Source organism: Lampris incognitus, chromosome 7, assembly GCF_029633865.1.
Source record: "Lampris incognitus isolate fLamInc1 chromosome 7, fLamInc1.hap2, whole genome shotgun sequence".
Classification (NCBI taxonomy): Eukaryota; Metazoa; Chordata; class Actinopteri; order Lampriformes; family Lampridae; genus Lampris; species Lampris incognitus.
In genome coordinates this window covers 53,629,272-53,652,848 of record NC_079217.1, presented here as the reverse complement: position 1 = coordinate 53,652,848, position 23,577 = coordinate 53,629,272, and the positions used below count along the sequence as shown (strand labels likewise).

The window sequence follows — 23,577 nt, the reverse complement described above, 5'->3', positions numbered from 1 at the left end:
TGCATCATGAAAGAAAAGGCTTTGTGTGTATGTTTCATGTCCTGCCTGGTGCGTGTTAGTTCTCTCTTGTTATCTGCTGTTGAAGTTCAGTATTCATGACCCCGTTTGTATAAAGGACTGTGTGGGAAATGTAACCCAAATCTGTGACCCTAATATACCTCCTCTTCCGTCCTCTTCATTACAATTGTCTTTCTGTTCTAGACTGGAAGGACTACATTAGTTACAGTCAGTGAGAGATTAAAATAGAATAAAAATCTTGCAAGGGACTTTATTTCGATCCTGTGCCAGGTTCAGTTTCTTTACAGCGTTTTCTTTGATAATTTCAACATAAGTGGTCAAACTTATGAGATGTTTTTGTATGAGCAGATTTATTAAATTCAAATGCATGCTAATAATTAACAGGACCACATATACTCTCTGAAATTTCAACCAGTCTAGAATAACCTTAGGCCCATATCCCAGGCTTTAATGTGCCTATGATGTGCACCCTCTTGATTTTGACACTTTCTGGATAATCCATTTGTAACCTTCATGGGATCTTTGTCTTACTATCTTGCAATTATCCGAAGTTTGTAAGCAGGTGTGATTGCTTTGCTCTTGTCTGCCTTTAGGTTTTCGCCTTGGGCAATAAAACGTATGAACACTACAACGCCATGGGGAAGTATGTGGACAAGAGGCTGGAGGAACTAAAGGCCAATCGCATCTTTGACTTAGGCCTGGGAGATGATGATGGCAAGTAAGTGTTTCAGTCCACTGATCCAGGACCGACGGGCATAAAGTTGTTTTTTTTTTTTTACCAAACATTTCTTTCTTTTCTTCTTGTAAACTCGTTTTTTAGTTACATTAACAAATGATAAATCGCAAAATACAAGGCCTTGTTCACACTACTTTTTGCAAAATTTTGCCGTTTTTCAAACTACACTGCACTTTGTTCTTACCAGAAGGTTACCTGGGTACAGAGACGAGGAGAGACCAAATTGAGGGGAAAAAAACCCCCCAATGCAATCACATGCTTTAAAATTTGTGCCCACAAATTAGGCAAATTGTGCTCTCAAAGTATCTAAAGGTGCTCTCAACTTATCAAATTATGCCCATGTAGGGCGTCCGGGTGGTTGTAGCAGTCTTATTCCGTTGCCTACCAACACGGGGCTCGGCGGTTCGAATCCCTGTGTTACCTCCGGCTAGGTCGGGCGTCCCTACAGGCACAATTGGCCGTGGGTGGGAATCTGGATGTGGGTATGTGTCCTGGTTGCTGCACTAGCGCCTCCTCTGCTCGTTTGGGGTGCCTGTTCAGGGGGGGAGGGGAAACTGGGGGGAATAGCGTGATCCTCCCACACACTACGTCCCCCTGGTGAAATTCCTCACCATCAAGTGAAAAGAAGCGGCTGGCGATGCCACATGTATCGGAGGAGGCATGTGGTAGTCTGCAGCCCTCCCTGGATTGGCAAAGGGGGTGGAGCAGCAACCAGGATGGCTCAGAAGAGTGGGGTAATTGGCCAAGTACAATCGGGGGGGAAAAAATCCAACAACAAAAAAGATTACGCCCATGTGATTCTTGAGTTGTGATAATGATGTTTTCCTGCCTTGAAATAAGTAAATCGTGCCCGCATTTTGTCCAGTCATGCTCCTGAAATGGCAAGTAAATGTTAGATGTAAGCAGGAGAATTGCTGTCATGCAGGTGCAAGTGCTGCAATATCTCCAAAGTAATTAAACTTAACGCTAATAACCAGGGACAAACTGGGACTACAGTTGTACCAGGAGGATTAGCCACCGGCCCCTATCATAAAGACAATGTGACATCGCATATGCTCACACACTGTAGCCTACTGCAAAGACACTTGAGAAATGCACTTTGAAAGTTGAGATTTCTTGCGACTATATGTTAACATGACATATGTTTCCCCAGTGATATGTGACTATAAGGAAAACGGCACCGCTATATATAAAAAGGCTTCATGACTACTGTGACCACAAACACTATTTTGTCAGTACAAAAACAATGACATATTACCAGTGGTGGGTAGAGTAAACAAAAACGGTACTGAAGTAAGAGTACTTGTAAAAAATAACTACTTGAGTAAGAGTAAAAAAGTACCACATAAAAAAACTACTCAAGTAGTGAGTAACTTCATTAGATGTGTTTTAAGACATCAATTATGTTCAAACAGGTAATAACGAACGTAGTCTATTGTAAACGTTATTTGTCATATCCAGAAGCAGACAAATGACAGAAAAAGTGCTCTTAAGCACTGTTTAATGTCTTAAACAACAAGAAAAAAAATGTGTCACTGAATCCTCAAAGAAGAGGCTTGGATGCAATCTGCATCGTGTGTGTGTGTGTGTGTGTGTGTGTGTGTGTGTGTGTGTGTGTGTGTGTGTGTGTGTGTGTGTGTGTGTGTGTGTGTGTGTGTGTGCGTGCATTCAGTGTACAAAACTTAAAAACTTAAAACTTTTTTCACATATTTTCCTAAAAGATACATGTTATGCTCTCATAACATTACATGAATGTATCACAACACGACCTCAACCGGTAATAACACATGTGAAGTGCACATACGGTATATTGTTGTTTAAGTGCCTTATATACAGAAATAGATAAATGAAAATACACATGTAAACTATATCACTCACTCAAGGAGAGGCTTGGATAGTCATTCAAAAAATTAAACTTATTCCACTGAATAAAAAATTATACCTTTACCATATAACACGTAACATATATTAATGCACTTTTGCCACTATGGCGTTATATTTGTGCCTCATTCCTGATCGAGCAATGGGGGATTTTTAATGAGCAAGGGGAAAATTTGAGCGCAGAAAAATATATTTTGCAAGTAAAAATCTGTTCTGTGCTCAATAAACAGAGGTGCACATAAGTGGTGCGCAGGTGCGCATGCGCACTTAAAATATTCAACGAGCACCAGATTCAAGTGTTTTACAGCGCATTTGCGTACCAAACATTTTGCAGTGCAGAGTATGAGCCACTGCTTTTAGCCAATGCTATAGTATGAGCCACTAATTTCTCCAAAATGTCAAAGAAGCAAGCGACATTGAGTAATTTCTTTGGTGTTCCTCCACCTCCACCAAAGAAACGCCATACTGAACCAGAACCAAAGTCAAAGCGTAAGTTTTCAGAGAAATGGCTGCAGGACATCGGCTGGCTTCAAACAGATGACGCCCGCACTGAGATGTGGTGTAAACTATGTCGAGAAAATCCCACATTAGCGGATAGAAACTGCCACTTTTATATGGGGACGAAAAACTTCAGCCATCCAGCTTTTGATAAGCATGCAAACAGCAGAGAACACCAGAAAGTAGCGGAAGCTATTGCTAATAGGCGCAGCCAGGACCAGAGACCCAGCGGCCCGCTTGACAGGTGGCAAGACAGACTGATGGAAGAACAACATCAGGCACTGACAAACATGCTCTGGTTGGCCTTTCACAAAGCGAAACATGCACATCCTATGCGTTCATACGAGGAGGATATTCCGCTTCTCAAGAGGTTAGGAGTTAACGTTGGGACTGCTTATCATTCGCGAGAAGGGAGATCCCGCATCACGGAGAGCATCGCTCAGACAATAAGTTCAGAGTTAAGTGAAAAACTGAAAGCAGCTGAATTTTGGGGTGTGCTTTTCGATGGATCCGAAGATATAACAAAAACGGAGCAGGAAATTGTGTACATTGTTTCTGTGTCCTGCAATGGCGAATACAGCTCAGACTTCCTTGGATTAATTAATCTGGGGGCCAACCGACATAGTGGATGGACTTGTGCAACTGTTCAATGATTGTGGTTTAGCGGAGTGGAAGGCAAAGTTGGTGTCTGTATGCAGTGATGGAGCAGCTGTCAACGTTGGAGTTTACATCGGGATTTGTCCCAAATTACGTCAGATGGTGGATATCGGGGATTCCCTTGTGCATATCCTGTGCACCGCCCACACGTTGGAGAACTGCGCTAAATCAGCTGATCGTGCGGTCCCATACTGTGAGTCATTTAATAAATCTATCATCACTTTGCTAAGTTTTTACTTAAAGAAAGGGGGTGCAAAACGAATTGCACAACTACAAAAGATATGTGAGGAGAAAGACATTGATTTTGTCAAACTAGGTAAGTTCCACAACATCAGATGGTCTGCATGGAGACAAGAGACTCTGTTTAAAATATGGAGAATGTTACCAGCCATTCAGATCCAAGCGGCAACAAGTGATGACAGTAGCCTAAAACATATCAGCACAGAGCGTTTTCGTTGTTTCCTAGCCAACATGCTTGATGTTGGGAACATTTTACAGTTCACCTCCCTCAGGTTCCAGAAAGACAATCTGACTATTGGTGAATGCAAAGATGAGCTCATGGTTGCTATTGGACAGTTGACGCTACTGATGGGCAGTGAGGGCAAGTACAGGGAGGAGACTGTGGCACATGCTGAAGCTGACAGGGATAAGATTGATGTGTTGAGAGCTTTAATTCATGAATTTGAAAGCAGATATGAATCCCTCAAGTCATGCGATCACTTTTTGATTTTTGATCCTACAACTTGGCCTAATGAAATGAAAGACCTCCACGGTTTTGGCATCACAACACTTAGTAACATCCTTGAGAAATATGACGCCAGCATGCATGTTGGCAAAGATTCAACTTTAAGAGAGTGGATGCGTTTAAAGCAAGCTGGAAAACGTTTGGCAGCCTCCTCTGTGCATGATCTAGTCAATGTAGTGAACACCAGCAACCCAGGCAGTTACTCCAACATCCAGAAAGTCCTTCTGCTGTCTCTTACACTGCTCTTGAGCAGTGCTGCATGTGAGAGGGGATTTCACACCTGAATATAATAAAAAACAAGTACAGATCCTGCCTGTCAGCCTATCGCCTCTCATCTCTAATGCACATCCACTTATCTAAGTTCACAACAGAGACCTTTGACCCAAAGCCAGCAGTAGACTTGTGGATGCAAACAGCTAATCGTAGGCTGAAGCAGCGAGAAAGGAGCAGGCCTAGTACATCTGGTGTTTTTGAAATAGAGGAAGACAGTCTGGAGGGGAGTGATGAAGATGACGATGATGTCCTGTAGGATAACAGAACTTTCAGTGCTTTAAATAGCAGTATCTGTTGTGAGTTTGATTTGGTTTTCAGTGTTTGAAAAAGCAGTCATTTGTATATTTAGTTTTCAGTGCTTGAAGAGCAGTCATTTCATTTGAAAGTCACATGTATGGCACTTTAAAGAACAGACATTTTGTTGTAACCTACTGCTTTTATTCATTTTCAATTGAAATTAAAGTACATGTAATGTTATCCACGTATCCCTCATATTTTGTTCATTTTGTGAGGTGGGTGGGTCATGGAAAAATGCATTTAAAAAAAGGTGAGCACCAAGCAAGAACCTCAGGTGCTCCTTTGAGAACCAGACCAAAAAAATTATGTGCACCCCTGTCAATAAATGTATTTGCAGGGATTTTAGATTTCCAGCAAGCGGACACGACAGAATCAAATAGTGAAAACTAACGCCAAATGCCACAAGAAAACATTCACTAGCTTATCAGTGATAGGCACTTTTCCCCACTTTTTCACTTGTTTTCAAAACATCCGTCTTTTGAAACCAATAGCATACAACACTTTAATCTCTTAACACATAAAACTCACTGAACCCTCGAACATCAGGGGAGGCTTGGTCAGTCTGTGTTTTTGTGTATATTTGTCCATTTGTTAATGTCTTGTCTGTGTGTGTCTACACAACATTGAGTGACTTTGTGAGTGTTTTGAGAAGGTTAATGGTCAGCCTGTCTTGAACAATCACTCGGTAAGGTGACTGTTGAGCTTCAAAAGTAATTGGCTCTCCAGATTCTTGGATTCAAGTCGTGATTGGGATTCCCAATAATAGTGTCCAGAGAGGCAGCATTTCCTGACCTACTGCAAGTGAATGCCTGCCATATCGTGTCATGAATGTATCCTCCAGCAGCCCCGCCACCCTGAGAGCAGGATAATGCGGTTTGGATAATGGATGGATGGACTATATCCTCACCGGTGCCGCCAAGTTCAAAATGCTAGCTGCCGTTTAGCGGTTAGCAGTGTGTATATGTTGTATATGAAGGATTGTCAACGCTGAAGCGTGTGCTGCTAGGTTGAGAGTTTGGATTATTAACTCCAGCAGAACGACCCTCTCTCATTAGTTAACGTTAACTTAATTGGGCTAATAACTCGTAGCTAGCATTACTATCACGAGTAGCTTCCTTACCGTCGCATGTTTTCTCAGATTCGATGTGGAATTCTTGAATGTGGAGATGTCCACCATTTTGGGCTCACAAAGTAGGCAGCGCATAATATAACTGTTATTCCTTGAAGTTTGAAAAGCAAACAGGTCCCGGATGTGTGGCCATGGTGTGCACGTGCCTCGTCGTCTTCTCCCGAAGCAGGGGGAGGTGTCTCACCTTCGGCCATGATCATGAACTACGTTGGAAGGTGTCGTGGAGGGGAAGGGGTGGGGCCACACACCGGTCACTCTGCGGTGTGTGATTGGCTGGTAGGCGACCGTATCTTATCTCTCACTGTCGGAAAATCACCGTCTTGAGTGCGAGCTAAGCTGAATATAAAAATTACCTATTGTATCACTAAAAGCAGCAAGATGAATGTAACCCAAATATAATAAGTAAAAATACATGTATTTTAGCACAAATATACTCGAGTAAGAGTAAAAGTGTTCTGCAAAACAACTGCTCTTAGAAGTACAATTTATTTTAAAAAGTACATGTAACGGAATAAATGTAACGCGTTACTACCCACCACTGCATATTACCTCATAACTGTTAACAACCATATGAACACTAAGTCAGAGATCGCGAAATACAACATGTACATGTCAGAACAGCAGTTCTGCTGACACAATGACCTCAACTCAGGCATGCAATAAGTGGTGAACTAAGGCGATAACTCACAAATGTCCGGCCTGATTAGCATTATGAACCGTATGAATAATGCTGCAGGGAAGAAATTGCCAATGGGTGGGAGAATTTGTAATTCATAAATTTAATTTAGTGCCCTGAAATTGCTCATGATTCCTATACTCAGTTTAGATTAGATTTAGACAGCTTAAATTTAGAAATATAAATTACCGAGCACTACTGAGCAAGAAAGAGTGAGACCATTGAGCAAAGTTAGCAGACTCAGTGCAAATAAGTAAACCCTGCTCCTTCATAAACAAATTCAGTGACCTTTGTGATTATAGGTACAGTAATTATCAACTCAGACTTTAGGTTGCTGCTGTAATAACTTAGGTTTTTAAGGGTGTCCGGGCTCAATTTTAAACCGTCAACCTCGGTTATGAAAAATAAGAAATCATGGAAACAATCAAATGGTCTGACTCATTGTAGCTGCAGTCCCGGGTGCAGAATTTCTGAAAAACATGTTGTCCCCCCAATAATCCCTCCTCCCCAAATTATTTCTAAATTATGTAATTGAAAATATTTAACAGAAGCTGACTCCACTTTTGAAATAATTCATACATAAACGCAACATTATTTCAAGAGTTTGTTTACACCCCCCCCCCCCCCGATGTATCCTGCTCAGTTGTCTTGAACTGCTGCATATGCTTCACTAAGTGGGAATTTGGGAAATTAAGTTAACAGTTCCATCAGAAACCCTGATACCTTTGCTTGCTATTGGACTACGTATCCCAGATTCCATCTCTGTAACACGTCAGAGTAGCATCTTCAGTGAGTGAGTCTCGTGGCTGATGTGACTGGCGACTGCTAGGACCATAGGCTAGTTCTGTGACAGATATTTTGTTCAAACAAAGATAGTCTACCCATCAACCAAATAAAAGGTTTAAAAATGTAACCGCCTCAAATTAATTAATTTATCCCCAACCAGATCCATATTTAAGATGGCTTACGTTACAATGATCATATGTTAGGGCCAATAGGCCTAGCAGGAGCTGAGGGCCCAAAAAGTGTCGGTAGGAAAAAAAGGGGAAGACTTTGTGGATATTAAATGAAATTAGAAGTCACTGGAGGATGTCACAAAATGTAGGCAGCAAAAACAATGGGTAAGATGCAGTCCAGATGAATAATTACAAAAAGGAAAAAAAAAATCACAGTAAAGATACTTGCAGGGCTAAGGCAAAATCAGTCAAAACAGGCAGAGAGATGGAGGCACAGAGAGGCAATAAATCGTGCAAAGGTAACCAGGGGTTTGACAGGACTCACGTGGCAGAAAACAGGCTTAGGTCAAAGAGCAAAATCTTAAACAAGATAAACTTCACAATGAAGAGATGTCTTGGGCAGAGGTGTAAAAGCCAGGTCCAGAAAGTAAATGTCCAAACCGTGTATGTGCTCCAACCACGTTACTAAACCAGCTGATTTCATTAGCTAGTTTTCCCTACCTAGTTGAGGAGTGGTGTTGACTAGAATCTGCTGGTGTAGTGCATGAGTGGAGCAAATACATGGTTTGGACTTTTACTCTCTGGACCTGGTTTTTACACCTCTGTTGGTAAGATTATCTAGCAAGGAGTGTTGATCCTGGCATGGCTTATAAACTGTAGCTAATGAGGTGAGTGGCAGCAGGTGTGGGATACATGGGGTTGACTGAGAACAAAACCAGGGGCAGGAACTGACGACAAAACAGGTGAGAACTTCAAAAAGACAGGAAGGACAAAATGATGAAAGGTACTGGATTAACTGACAATCTATGGGAGACAGTGACTGCTGAAAATAACTGACTGAACTAAACTGGGAGACACGTGGCATCGTACCCGTAAAACTTCCATTGATAGCCTGGACGTCTATTTGTTTGGACAGCGTAGCACACCTGGCCTTTGTTAGGGGCAGGCCCTTATTTAAGACTGGCGTTTATGTTGTAGTTATATTTTAAAATTTGTAGACTCATTCCGGTTTCTACTTGTGGGTTTTAAAGCGGATGTGGAGGAGCTACATCTTACATGGTAATGATCGTCTAGCTAAGATAAATGTTACCTAGCTAATTAAATGTGCCAGCTCACATTAGCTAGCTACTGTGAATGTATGCTAACGTTATAGCCTCCAGTAGCCCACATTAACGTCCATTGCTCATTATGGCATATAGTTGTATTAAGTATATTAATTCCTTCCGTAATCAATCTGCGTCCTGTGTGTGGACAGGTGGACATCAGGACATTTTTTTGTAGGCTCAAAACGCCACTGTGTAAGAAAGTCCACATAGAAAATGAATGACGGGCTAATACAAATGTACAATAATTGTGCCATTAGACAACAACATTAAAACAATCTGTGGAGGGCAGCAGCAGCAACACACAAGGACAGAGATGGGGAGTCTCAGGTAAGGCTTCACAGTTGCAGTCTTGAGAAAATTCCATATTTGTGGTCCTACCCCAGAGTTGTAATGAGATCTGTGCCCTTGGCTGCAGTCCACTTCGAAAACTCCCTGTGCCTGTGGATAACTATGTGCCTCCACAAACTGAAATATACTTTAATTAACAAATCCCTATCCATAATAACATAAACATGTAACAAGCGTCTCAGCCCCTCTCCAAGAATTTGGTACCAGAGCCCATGCTTGTGTGTGGAGGTGAGCCCAACTATAGCTAGTTGGTACCGCTCCACCTTCCATACCAGCTCAGGCTCCTTCCCTGCCAGAGAGGTGACATTCCACATCCCGACGACCAGTCTGCGATGCCGGAAGTCGGCACGCCCTGGTCCCCGCCTTTGCCTGCTGCCCAGCCTGCATTACACTCTTCCCCAATACTCATCCCTGCAGGTGGTGGGTCCACAGGGTGACAACCAGAGGGTGTGCTCCAATTATCGGGGCATCGCACTGCTCAGCCTCCCTGGGAAAGTCTACTCTAGGCTGCTGGAAAAGAGGCTCTGATTGACTGTTGAACCTCAGATCCAGGAGGAACAATGCACATTCCGTCCTAGCTGTGGAACAACGGACCAACTTTTAACTTGCGGAGGTGCTGAGGGAGGCATGGGAGTTTGACCAGCCAAGTCTACATGTGTTTTGTGGACTTGGAGACGACTGTGTACCCCGGGGCACTCTGTATGGGGTACTGCAAGAGTATGGGGTACCGGGGCAATTGCTACAAGCCATCCGGTCCTTATATAACCAGGTGAAAGCTGTGTCCGCGCTCTCGGCACTAAGTTAAACAGGTTTTTGGTGGATGTTGGACTCCACCAAGGCTGTCCCGTGTCTCCGAATCTGTTTGTGATATTCATGGACAGGATCTCAAGGCGCAGCCAAGGTGAGGAGTGTGTCCATTTTGGTAACCTCAGAATTGCATCTCTGCTCTTTGCAGGTGATGTGGTTTTGTTGGCTTCACCAGAACAGGACCTCCAATGCGCACCGGGGTCATTTGCAGCTGAGTGTGAAATGGCCGGGATGAGAGTCTCAAGTGAAGGAGTTCAAATATCTCGGGGTCTTGTTCATGAGTGAGGGTAGAGCAAGAGATTGACAGGCAGATTGGTGCAGCATCAGCAGTAATGCGGTCGTTGTACCGGACCATTGTGGTGAAGAAGGAGCTGAGCGGGAAGGCAAAGCTCTCAATTTACCAGTCAATCTTCGTTCAAACCCTCACCTATGGTCATGAGCTTTGGGTAGTGACCGAAAGGGTGAGATCGCGGATACAAGGGGCTGAAATGAGTTTCCTCCGTAGGGTGTCTGGGCTCAGCCTTAGAGATAGGGCGAGGAGCTCTGACATCCAGAGGGAGCTTGGAGTAGAGCCGCTGCTCCTTCGTGTCGAAAGGAGCCAGTTGAGGTGGTTCAGGCATCTGTTTAGGATGCCTCCTGGGTGCCTTCCTTTGGAGGTTTTACCGGCACATCCAACTGGGAGGAGATCCTGGGGTAGACCCAGAACTTGGTGTGGGGACTATGTCCAGTCTGGCCTGGGAACACCTTGGGATCCCCCATGAAATGCTGGAGGGCGTTGCTGGGGAGAGGGACGTCTGGGGTGACCTACTTGGCTTGCTGCCACCGCGACCCGACCGCGGAGAAGCAGCTGATGATGAGATGAGAGAGATGCAACAAACACAAATGCACCAATTGCTGGCTTATTGTAACTGGTCCTTCCTTTTTTCTTCTGGTTTTTCAAAATTGTGGGCACGCTTTCAAATGGTCTGATGTGCACATAAAGTATTGCAACTGTGAGCACAGAGTCCATTCAGTGAAACACAGTCCAAACTGTGTTGCACTGAATGGACTGTCGTTACCTTCTTTTTTTTTGCTTTGTTCTCTCTTTTTGTGTTTTTGGTGGTGTCGTTTTTGGAAATTTGGATTTGTGTTTTTATCTTTTGTGTTCCACTGCTGTGAGCTGGGTGAAACGAAATTTCGTTTCTTTTGTGTACGCAAGTACATGAAAGAAATGACAATAAATTGTTCTTGATTCTTGTAAGCCTTATATAGATAGCATTTTGCTTGCAGAAAATATTTAAGTGTGCACACCATATAATTAAAATGGGGTTATCAACCTCGATTAAGTATTAAATGCTTTTGAAACAGGAAAAAAAAAATCATTTGACCACTCCCGGGCTCGGTGCCAGGGATATATGCTGGATGGAAAGTAGACCAGTGGAAAAAAACCCATTGTGACTAGCATCTTTTGCTGCTGTGATTTTGACTACCTAGTTGAGAAAAGTGCAACTTGTCAAAGGAGTGCGTATGAAGCTGACCACTTTATTGTTCTTTTAAGGCTGTATTGTAAAGGAAAGTAATTTAGACCTTACTTTTTCCCCCCAAAGTGAAAATTGGCCATATATAATGCACATTCTGATTATGAATGTAGTTCTAATACAAAATAAGAAACCACAATTTATTAGAGTGACAATCTAATGACATTGATATTTTACTGATGTGTTGAGTTTCCCACATAGTACCCAATAGATTAAGAAAGATGAGAGGGAACGCAACACAATATATGCCAGATACAAACTAATGCTGCCACAGTCACATAGCAGCCTAAACTAGGACATCTCCATCTAATCAACATTTTATTTTATAAAAAGAGGACACACAGGAAAACTGGAAATGGTCAGATTTCATAGCAGGTGCATTAGTCTGATTAGCGTGGCTGGGTTGGTGTCAGTGTTGCCAGATGTATGATAATTATCGTATTTGTACAGTAATTTTGTCCTCTGTTCAAAGTACAGTTAATAATAATGACCAAATTATCGTACATTGTGGGACTTTGTCATTATTGACCGTACAACGTAAAGAGGGCAAAATTATCGTACAAATACAAATCGTCGTACATCTGGCAACACTGGTTGGTGTCAGTTAATTTTCAGTTCACTCACTATGTAAATTCAGACTGCAGCTCAGAAAGTGCTTGATTGTGAAAGGGAAAAAGACTTCTATCCTGCCAAAGAAGGTTTCCATCTTTTGAACAGATATAAAAGTCTTGACAAAGACTGTGATCACAGGAGTTAGTTTTTGTGATATTTTATTAATTTCAAATGGGCCGGGTTGTCGTGGGCCTGCCTTAGCAAATGATTGTATGTCACGCCAGGGGCAGGAATCGAGGACCCAAATGCAGACAGCAGAGACAGGCTGGGCGAGAACGATGCTTTAATAAAGCAAAACAGACTTACTTACAGACAGCAAGGAAGGAAGGCTCCAGACAAGACGTGACACATCCGGCTACCGAAAGTCAATATGACGATCTGAGGAAGACTCAGGGCAACCCGGGGGAGTATGTAACTGCTTGAGAGCCAATCAGGGAACAGGTGAGCAGGGCAGAACCCGGCTCGCCAATCAGGGCATGAGGAACAGGTGAGCCACAGGGCAACACGCGAGCAATGCAGGTGCAGGAACAGACATGGCAAGCCAATCACGTAATGAGGGACAGGTGAGCAAAGTGGGGGCAGAGATGGCAAGCCGAGTCAGGTAATGGGAAACAGGTGAGCCTAGCTGACTCAGACCATACAACCATGACATGGTAAAACCATATGGCTTTTTAATTTGACTGATTTTAATGTGTTTCAGCCTGGAAGAGGACTTTGTTTCATGGAGGGAACTGTTCTGGCCTGCTGTCTGTGAGCACTTTGGAGTGGAGGCTTCCGGGGATGAATCCAGGTCCCTATATTATAGCTATCTTATTTATTTGACTTTTGCTTTTAAGATTTAATGTGTTTATTTTTTGCAATTACATTTTCAGTTCTATTAGTTTGTCAGCTTTCAGCTTCTCTAAATTTCAACATATTTTTCAAATCCTTTTCACATTTTGTTGCTAATCTCCTATATATTAAAGGAGCAATTAATATATATCAGCGAATAGCACACAGAAAACCTAACAAATCAACATACAGCATTTGCACATGTAGTGACTTATTTTCCTTTTTCTATAAGAACACTTGCATACCAGATGGGAACTGGGGCATGCAATATAAAAGATAATATGATGAGTGCCAGAAAGGGACATAAGCTCAAGAGTCTGTTTCTGTGCATTACATATACAGTTCTGTAAATTCGTTCTCTTAATCATTTCTAAACTGTCCCAGTGCAGTAAACTGCACAAACCTGGTGTTTCATAGAGGTTGTAACAAATGCTATGGTCTGCCTAATTCTGTTAGAAGAAATTGAGAGAAATTGATCCTTTGCCTTTCCACCATGCCTTTTTTTGATTTAATTAATTTGTTTTACTGCATATGAGGAAAGTTGACCACAAGCCGTTTATCCCCACAGTATCCGCCAGTACCAGCTACAGGAGTACCATGACATCAACATGAACAAAGTGTACACAGGCGAGATTGGCCGCCTGAAGAGCTTTGAGACTCAGAAACCGTAAGAACTGGAAAACCTGTTTACCACCGTATTTATTCATTCATTCAAGTTTCGAAAAAGGGCTTTTTTCCAAGGAAAAATGACAAACGAGGTATGAGTCTTTCTGCCCTCTAGTGGAGGTACACCAAATCATTTCTTTGACAAGCAATCAATTTAAGATGTTTTAAAATGTAATACCATGGCACATTTTTAAATTTTTAACCCTATACGTACCTGTCAACTTAAAATTAATGACAACTGGGCGATGGAAAACATAACCTGCGTATGGTGTAGTTTGGCATTTAAGTGCATTTACAGGTCTACAAACCTTGCAAAACGTAAATATAATCCCCATAATTTTGGATGGTTTGATCCATTCAGACTGAATAGTCTGTTGCAGGGAAGATCTGGTCGTTTTACTGCTTATTCAGATGACATATTGCCATCTATAGCCCTTCAGTCTGCGCCCACTATCCAAACGCAGCAGCAGAAGTAAGGGAGGGTGCTCAACGGTGCTTCAGGATTATAATTCCAGTCAGTAGGAAATGTAGTTTTTTTCAAGTGATAGTGTGGCAAACCAAGAGATTTTCATTTCACAACTGTGAGATTGCAGCAAAGGCAAAAAAACAACAACAACAAAAACATCAGTGTCACGGCTAAAACATGAGAAACGATAGGTATCCTGTTAGAACATAGCTGAACCATTTCAGGTCATTTTATTACAGTCCTTTCTGAAGACTTATATCGTTTGCATGTCTGTTGTGCATATGCTCATGTATTTTTATTGACTTTTACATTTATTTGATCTTGTTTTTATTGTAGACCTTATGATTCCAAGAATCCTTTCCTGGCTCCAGTCACTGTCAATCGCAAACTCAACAAAGGTGGTGACAGGCATCTAATGCACCTAGAACTAGACACAAGTGGCTCCAAGATCAGGTAGGATTGAGCAGAAAATTGTGAAAAGAATTGCATTTTTCATTTTGTCCCTATCCAAACGAGTATTTCATGAAAAAAGCTGGATCGATACAACAGTGCTCTTATTGAGTATGCATCAAAACAAAACAACGCAGTACATGTCTTTTTACCGCATAGACAATAGATGTCATAGTTGTGGGATTAAATGTCATAATTTTTTCCCAGGGTTGAGCCCTCTTATCTAGTGTAAAGCATCTTTGGGTTCCTTGAAAGGCGCTATACAAACCTAAGTTGTTGTTGAAAGTAATTCATCAGGGTGAATAGGAAGCTCTCTGTGGCACTCTCTTGGGTCTGATTTTATTTGGGTCAAGTGGCATTAGTTATTAACTCTAAGGCTAGCCTTTTTTCATAATTCAACAACTGGACTTAAATAATCACCTGTCATAATGGGCATAAATTAATTAATTCAATGAAAGGACCCTATTACCTTGCTTAAACCTTTTTTTATAGAATTGAAACAGTATTGGAAAAATATTGTATATAGTAAAATATGTTCTGTAGACACTATTAAATAGAAATAAGATCTACATATTTATTTTTTTTGTCACTGACAATATGACACTCTCCGCTGGACATGATGTGCAACCTGTTACCTAAAGAAAGCTCATTCCATATGAGCAATAAAATCAAATTTTGCAGTTTCATCAATAGGTGTTTATTACATATAGTGTCTCAAAAGAATAATCTGCAAATTAGTTAACTTTTTCCATTCCAATTCCATTATAATTCTGTTATCCTCTTTCAATTTGTTATTCTGTAAATTCAGTAAATACAACATCCATTGCATGTTTTCCATCTTGGGAGAGATATCTCTCCTCTGCTACTCTCCCTGAGGTTTCTTCCTATTTTTTCTCCCTGTTAAAAAGTCTCTTTTTTTTTTCTTTTTTTTTTTTTAGGGAGTTGTTTCCTAATGCGATGCGAGTGTCTAAGGACAGGATGTTGTGTTGTTGTGAAGCCCCCTGAGGCAAATTTGTGATATTGGGCTATACAAATAAAATTGACCTGACTTGTTCATAGACGGTACATTTTGGAATTACCTTTCAACATTGATCCTAGATAAGAAGGCCTCCTTTAATAGAAGTTCCTGATGTACTTTGAATTCTTTGTGACAACAGGTATGAGTCAGGAGATCACGTTGCTGTTTTCCCTACAAACGACTCTGCATTAGTGAACAAGCTGGGACAAATACTTGGAGTCAACCTTGATACAGTTATCTCTCTCAACAACCTTGACGGTATGGCATTGAACACCCAGATTACCTTGGCACAACTTGTGTGTCCCTCAAACCATCTCACAACACTGTCAGGAATGTCTTTTTTTTCTCAGTCTGCTTAGTCATCACACTTTGTGACCTTTTGGTAAATTACAGCATTTATGGCTGTGATTTCTGAATTGAAGTGTGTATAACACATTAGTTTCCTTTGGCCTCAATAGTAGTCAGGTGTCCTCCTCATTACACCCTGACAAGTTTGTCAGGGTGTAATGAGGAGGATAAGCAGTTCGGATTATGGATGGATGGAAGTTTGTGCTCACACTGTTTCTCAACACTGCAGAAGAGGGAATGCCTGATCTGGATTTATTTAGTGGAAGCCTGTACAATACCAACAGTGTAGAATCCTTCTGATAATTTCAGTTTTACGAGTGGTATCTTGATTTTCTAATGGGATGTGTGTGTGTGTGTGTGTGTGTGTGTGTGTGTGTGTGTGTGTGTGTGTGTGTGTGTGTGTGTGTGTGTGTGTGTGTGTGTGTGTGTGTGTGTGTGTGTGTGTGTGTTTGTATGAGGGGCCATACAAGCCATAATTCATTCTGGCCCTCACATACTGACACTCTCCTTATACACGCACATATTTTCACTCTCACATACATACATTCTTCTTGCATATGTGCTATATACGTATATTTCTATTCATATATATATATATATATATATATATATATAGTGAATTCAGGGGGGCAGCTGGGAACCGCCGCAGCCAGGACACGAACCCAGATCTCCCGCACCACGGGCGACAACATTAACCAGTTGACTAAAGGGTCTGACCCGTTAGCCAAGGGCGAGCGAGTCTATTCATCCATGATCGTTACACTACCCCCCTCCTTTGGGAAGCCCGTCCCCGCGCTTCAGCATACATGTGCCCTCACGCCTTTGGGCGCATGCGCTTCCAATGGCATCACGGTCTAACCATCCCTCTTCAGATACCGATGTAGCGAATTCGGGGGCAGCCGGGAACCGCCGAGGCGTGAACCAGGGTCTCCCGCACCGCGGGCGACTATGTCAACCAGTCGACTAAAGAGTATGACCCGTTAGCCAAGGGCTAGTGAGTCTATTCATTCATGATCGTTACATATACACACTTTACTTTTCAACACATACAGTGGTGCTTGAAGGTTTGTGAAGCCTTTAGAATTTTCTATATTTCTGCATAAATATGACATCATTAGATTTTTCACACAAGTCCTTAAAGTAGATGAACCTAATTAAACAAATGAGACAAGTCACTCTATGTTAACCACAAGCCACTCTATGTTAACCAGATGTTAGATAGTACAGCTGCACAACGCTATTCAAAGTCATCCCGTTTTCTACAGGATGACCCTGTTTTCTAGGGTGTAGTATGTAACTCAACAGGCTAGTGAAGTTCTGTAAACTACATTCCCAAACATGCTCAGTGGCATCTGCCATTCAAGTAAATTCTCGCCTGAGAGAAACAATCTTATCACTGTTATCTTAATCGCTCTCTCCAGGGATGAAGGAATATCTCATTCACTGCAGCGATGTGGTTTACTGAGAATAGTTTTGGACAACAACGGTGCTCCATGGAGGAATAAGCAGAAATTAGTTAATTGTTGGTTTGGCTTTGCACAACATTTGTTGATAGTAATAAAAATATAGAAAATTGTCATACTTATCCTTTAACTTTGTATATAATAAATACATACCAGTACTGTCAAGGGCCAATATACACACATTATATTGTTTATACAACATACACATTATATATCACTTCTGGTATGGGAAGATAGCAGTGCGGACTCGCGTTTGCAGCAGTGGTAGTGTTGCTCTCCTTTACCTTGGATTAAGGGGCCTTCTCTACTCTTTTGTTTGTTTGTTTGTTGGTTGGTGTTGTTTTTTACATGTATGTTCTAAAAGAAAAAGTAAATAAAGATACTGTTTAAAAAAAAGAAGAAAATACAATCCAAAAAAAACCTTTTTTTGGACGAGGACAAAATGCACAAGGCGCATTGAAACACATGCGCTGACAGTCTGTCTTCAATTTCCTTTTTGAGGATGGACACAGCAGAAAACCAGCAGTCAGAAAAATCAGGAACATCAGCGATGCCACATTATCAGATTTACTAGTATGAATAATTGGCTTAATAGTTTAGGTTTGGTCTGTTGTATACATAATATAATTCATACAACTACCACCTCTGGAAATGACAAGAGATAGCCTTTAAATTTTTTCATTTGAGTAGAATCACATCACAGTTTGGACTTGATAAAATAAAAGTGCTTACCTCACATCAGCAGTTTTTCTCCAAAGAGAAACCTTATTTGTTCTGAGACAGCCCTCTGGTCCCAGGATTTCTGGAATTCATTTAATATACTATGTCCTTGTTCATGTAACTGTTGCTTTGTGCGATGCATGACGATGACACTACTTGATGGCCTTGGAAGAAAGATGACATCTTTGTTGAAAGTATTGTGATAATGTGTTTTGGCCCTACAAAACAAAGCAAACATTATAAATGATATTTTTTCATCCTTAATTTATATACAAGGACCAAATGGCTTGTAGCAACTGCCCCAGTGCCCCAAACTCCCACAGTACCCCCCACAGAGTACCCCAGGGTACACGGTCATAAGCCTTCTCCAAGTCCACAAAACACATGTAGACCGGCTGGTCAAACTCCCCTGCCCCCCTCAGCACTTCCGCAAGGGTAAAGAGTTGGTCCATTGTTCCACGGCCAGGATGGAATCCGTATTGTTCCTCCTGGATCTGAGGTTCAACAATCGGTCAGAACCTCCTTTCCAGCACCCTAGAGTAGACTTTCCCTGGGAGGATGGAGCAATGTGATGCCCCGATAATTGGAGCACACCCTCCGGTCCCCCTTTTTAAACATGGTCCTTGTATGACCAAAGTGAGAGCTGTGTCCACATTCTCGGCACAAAGTCAAACATGTTTTCGGTGGGTGTCGGACTCCACCAAGGTTGTCCCTTGTCTCCGATTCTGTTTGTGATATTCGTGGACATGATCTCAAGGTACAGCCAAGGTGAGTAGTGTGTCCATTTTGGGAACCTCAGAATTGCATCTCTGCTCTTCGCAGATGATGTGGTTTTGTTGGTGTCATCAGAACGCGACCTCCAGCGTGCACTGGGGCGGTTTGCAGCCGAGTGTGAAATGGCCGGGATGAGAGTCAGCACCTCCAAGTCTGAGGCCATGGTTCTCTACCGGAAAATGGTGGATTGCTCCCTCCGGGTTGGGGATGAGTTGTTGCCTCAAGTGAAGGAGTTCAAGTATCTCGAGGTCTTGTTCGTAAGGGAAGGGTTGGAGTGGGAGATTGACAGGCGGATTGATGCAGCATCAGCAGTAATGTGGACGTTGTACCGGACCATTGTGGTGAAGAGGGAGCTGAGCCGGAAGGCAAAGCTCTCAATTTACCAGTCAATGTTTGTTCCAACCCTCACCTATGGTCATGAGCTTTGTGTAGTGACCGAAAGGATGAGATCGTGGATACAAGCGGCTGAAATGAGTTTCCTCTGTAGGGTGTCTGGGCTCAGCCTTACAGAGATAGGGTGAGGAGCTCTGACATCTGGAGGGAGCTCGGAGTAGAGCCGCTGCTCCTTCGCGTTGAAAGGAGCCAGTTGAGGTAGTTCAGGTATCTGATTAGGACGCCTCCTGGGCACCTTCCTTTGGAGGTTTTCTAGACACAGCCACCTGGGAGGAGACCTCAGGGTAGACCCAGAACTTGCTGGAGGGGACTACATGTCCAATCTGGCCTGGGAATGCCATGGGATCCCCCCAGGAGGAACTGGGGGGCGTTGCTGGGGAGAGGGCTGCCTGGAGTACCCTACTTAGCTTGCTGCCACCACGACCTGACCCTGGAGAAGCGGCTGAAGATGAAAGAATCATCCTTAATTTCACTGTGTTCTCATCAAGCCATTAAGCATGTCAAAATTTAGGATGTTGTATTTTTAGAATCCTACCACAGCTCTTGTAAAAAAGTTGGCTGTCATTTATCTCATCAGGCATGCCCTTTGACATTGCACTAAAAAAGGTGACAGAGTATATCAAACCATTTGATACATTTAAAGTAACAAGCTGATGGATGAACAAGAACTAGAAAACAGAAAAGGCATGTCCTTGCCTACAATGAACTACAATAACACTCTTTTTTTACTTAAAGCTGCTGTTGATAACTGGAGAAAAGAACTAGAGAGAGAGATTTCAAGAGATTTTGAACACAAACGCCAACACCCCCTCTCCTCCTGCTCCTCCTCCAGCCCCACCCTTCCTCAGGTAGCCCTTCCCCCAAACAAAACTCAGGCTCGTTCATGTGAGTTCATGTTTACCAGCGGTAAAAATTAATTCACACGAACGGTATTTTTTTCCGGTAAAAATATCTTCTGTATTTTTACTTTTTTTTTTTTTTGCTTGAATATGCAGTTGTTGGCAACGGAGGAATTGGAAATTTACTAGGAGTCGATTCCAACGCTGCCTGAGCTTCGATGTCCGCCATTGTTATGGATTTCTCGTGAACACTCGGGAAACTCAGACAGCAACATGATTGACAAGAAGTAGGGACAGCCCCTCAACCTATCAGGGTGGAGAGGCCAGAGAGAGGCCCTGACTGGTCAAAGCTTGGGGGAGCGGTAGCATTTTCAGATTCCTGAATACAGAGGCAGGGGATAACACTGAAATCCCAATTTATTCTCGGACCACTTATATTACTGATGGTGGAAAGGATATTATGGCATTTTTACCAAATAAAACACAAAAAAAGTTACCAACTGCACCTTTAAAATTAGGCACTGTCAATAAGAAGGTCGCTAATGTTACTGTCACTTAGGGCTGAAGAACATGACAGTGGTCTGTAGTTGTGATCTACGTTGCATTAAACATAAGTTCTGATAATATTTTGATATGAACTGACTGAACCTGCTACTGCTGAAATCTCTTCATTTTACCTACAAGAGCTAAATCAGAACCATGTTTATTGGCCATGTAGGTTTGCACTACACGGAATTTCGGTTTCATGGCTCTCTGCTTAACATAGATTAACAACACTACAACACAACAATCTTCAGATATATACACAAGGATTGACTTGACTTATACAGGCGAAATAAGAGGCAATAAAGTTCAGTGGTGCAGAGAATATATCAGAGATGCTGAAATAGATGTTAGCAGGTTATTTACATACATGCCTGAGGTAGATGGACATGACAGAGCGTATCAGTATACATAGATTGTACAGTTTAAACAAAAGGATTGGATTTATTTGACAGTGTTAGGCCTTCATTTGAATGACAGCCCATGGAAAGAAACTGTTTTTATATCTGGTTGTTTTGGTATACAGTGCTCTGTAGTACCTAGCAGAAGGGAGGAGTTGGAACAGGTTATGACCAGGGTGTGATGGGTCTGCAGTGATGTTGCCTGTCCGTTTCCTGAGTCTGGAGATGTATATATAAGTTCTGAATGGAGGGCAGGTTGGCACCAGGGATTTCTCTGCAGACCCAACTGTCTGTTGTAGTCTGTCCCTGTCCTGTTTGGTAGCCACTCCAAACTAGACAGTGGTGGATGTGCAGAGGATGGACTGGATTATTGCAGTGTAGAACTTAATCAACAGTTCCTGAGGCAGGTTGAATTTCTGGAGCTCGTGGAGAAAGTGCGTCCTCTGCTGGGCTTTTTTTTTTTAATAATACGTTATCTGATTCGGCTGTGGGATGAATTCAGGACTCTATAGATTTAACTTCAGGGATGCTTAAAGTACCGGAAGTTGCAGCTGGCCTTGGTTAGCAAGTTTGCATTTTGTCAACATCCTAACCTTTTGACAGTCATCCAGCCGTCGGACAACGGAATCAAACATGTCAAAAGATATATCATATGATCTTCTACACTAAAAGCCAAAACTAGAGGAAGCTGGAAGTAATACAGGAATTGTGTTCTTAACTTACAATACAGAATAGTGTCAGTCATGTCTGTCCTCACCTGCTCTGCAATGATCTACAAATTGACCCATACGCAACATAGACTTTGATTGACCTCCTCTAGCAAGATTAAGTTCATCAACTTAAATCTAACTATTAACTGATAATAACAGTAACCTTTACCAGAGCTGTCATTAATGTAGGTACCGCTACATACATTGATATAGGCTATTTTGTCCAAAGTAACCTTAAAGTGAGATAGAGCATCATTTACACCCCTTTTATAAAAAGAGCTCAGAAATGCAAAATAACCTCCAATATTTTTTTGTCATTTGAATAATTTTAAATTGCCTTCATTGTTTTTACTGTGGACATGGTTTTGAAAACACTAACTGGAAGAATGCACCAAGTAGAGTGCAGATTTTCCAAGAGGGAGAGTGAGTGTTTATGGTTTATGTATGAAAGACGTGGTCGATCAAGCTAGAGAGTGAATGAAAAGAGGGAGCGGCAGTAGCGAAAACAAATGTTTCTCAATGGTTTTGAATCACCACAATCATGAGAGGTTCTTCATCATACAGTCATAACTGGGCAAAAAATACTAGGCTGATAGGTCCAGTAGTATATAAGATTAAGCTGTGGACACACACACACACACACACACACATACACACACACACACACACACACACACACACACACACACACACACACACACACACACATATGTGACCAAAAACATAATCCCCTCCAGGGCCTCCTGGCAGAGATAATTAATGCTACAGTATTGACTGTTTTGCCAAAGTGTGTTGCTAAATTAGCTAATGTTAATTTAGGATTTAGTAGATTGACAATTTCCAGTTAAGTGGTTACATACGTTGTTCTCACCTTTTCCTTGACCGGGAGCTCCAATTGCTAAAGTGTTGCTGGGTCTAATATCGCAAAGATTTCCACAATCCTCCATTTTGGCCTCGTTTAGCTGCTTGCCCAGCCGAAGCGACTTGGGAGTTGTGAGGTCTGAAAATTTCTCTCATCTCTCTTCCCGCCATGCCGTGAGTACCATTAGGTTCAGATGAGCCTGTCCCCTGCCACTCAAGGGACGAGGACAAGGATTTGACAATTTCAGGGGATGATAAAACATTTCTTAATACCCCAATGGCTTGCTGCAGTACTCGCACCTCATCTCCCCCTTCCATGCTGATTGGGACCAGAACACGTTACTTTTTCCCACCTGCATTCCGCAAAGGTCTGCCCCTACTCAGCCAATCACAGCGTGATAAAAATAATAATAAATAATAAACTTTATTTATATCACACTTTTCTGAACAGCGTTACAAGGTGCCTTACACAACAGGATAAAATAATTCACATAGTCAAGAGAAAACGACAAAATGCAATAAAAAATATAGGACATAATGCCAGATCTGCTCCACAGAACAAGGTAAAACACGGTCAGGATAAAGTCACAAGAACATAATTAAAATGAAGAGAATTAGAGCTGATAAAATAAGGATTATGATAAAAACAATTAAAATAAGGCGATGAAAGACAAATATGAAGATAAAAAGAATTATGAAAGTATAAGATGTAAACAATACAAAACATAAAAAAACAAAAATAAGGCAGCAACAGATTTACTATAAAAAAGCCTTCCTGTAAAAGTAAGTTTTAAGAAGTGATTTAAAAGAAGGCAGTGGGTTTGTTAGCCTAATGTCC

General features: G+C 41.9%; 1 protein-coding gene across 2 annotated transcripts in view; it reads left to right on the top strand.

Moving 5' to 3' along the window:
• The window catches only part of porb (P450 (cytochrome) oxidoreductase b), a 77,887-nt gene that overhangs the window by 36,307 nt on the left and 18,003 nt on the right, over window positions 1-23,577 (top strand). For both annotated transcript variants that reach the window (XM_056283862.1, XM_056283863.1), the window contains 5 exons: window positions 612-736; window positions 12,957-13,046; window positions 13,656-13,754; window positions 14,556-14,672; window positions 15,827-15,945. In XM_056283862.1, coding sequence (XP_056139837.1) covers window positions 612-736; window positions 12,957-13,046; window positions 13,656-13,754; window positions 14,556-14,672; window positions 15,827-15,945 — 550 coding nt within the window. The remainder of the gene's footprint in view (window positions 1-611; window positions 737-12,956; window positions 13,047-13,655; window positions 13,755-14,555; window positions 14,673-15,826; window positions 15,946-23,577) is intronic.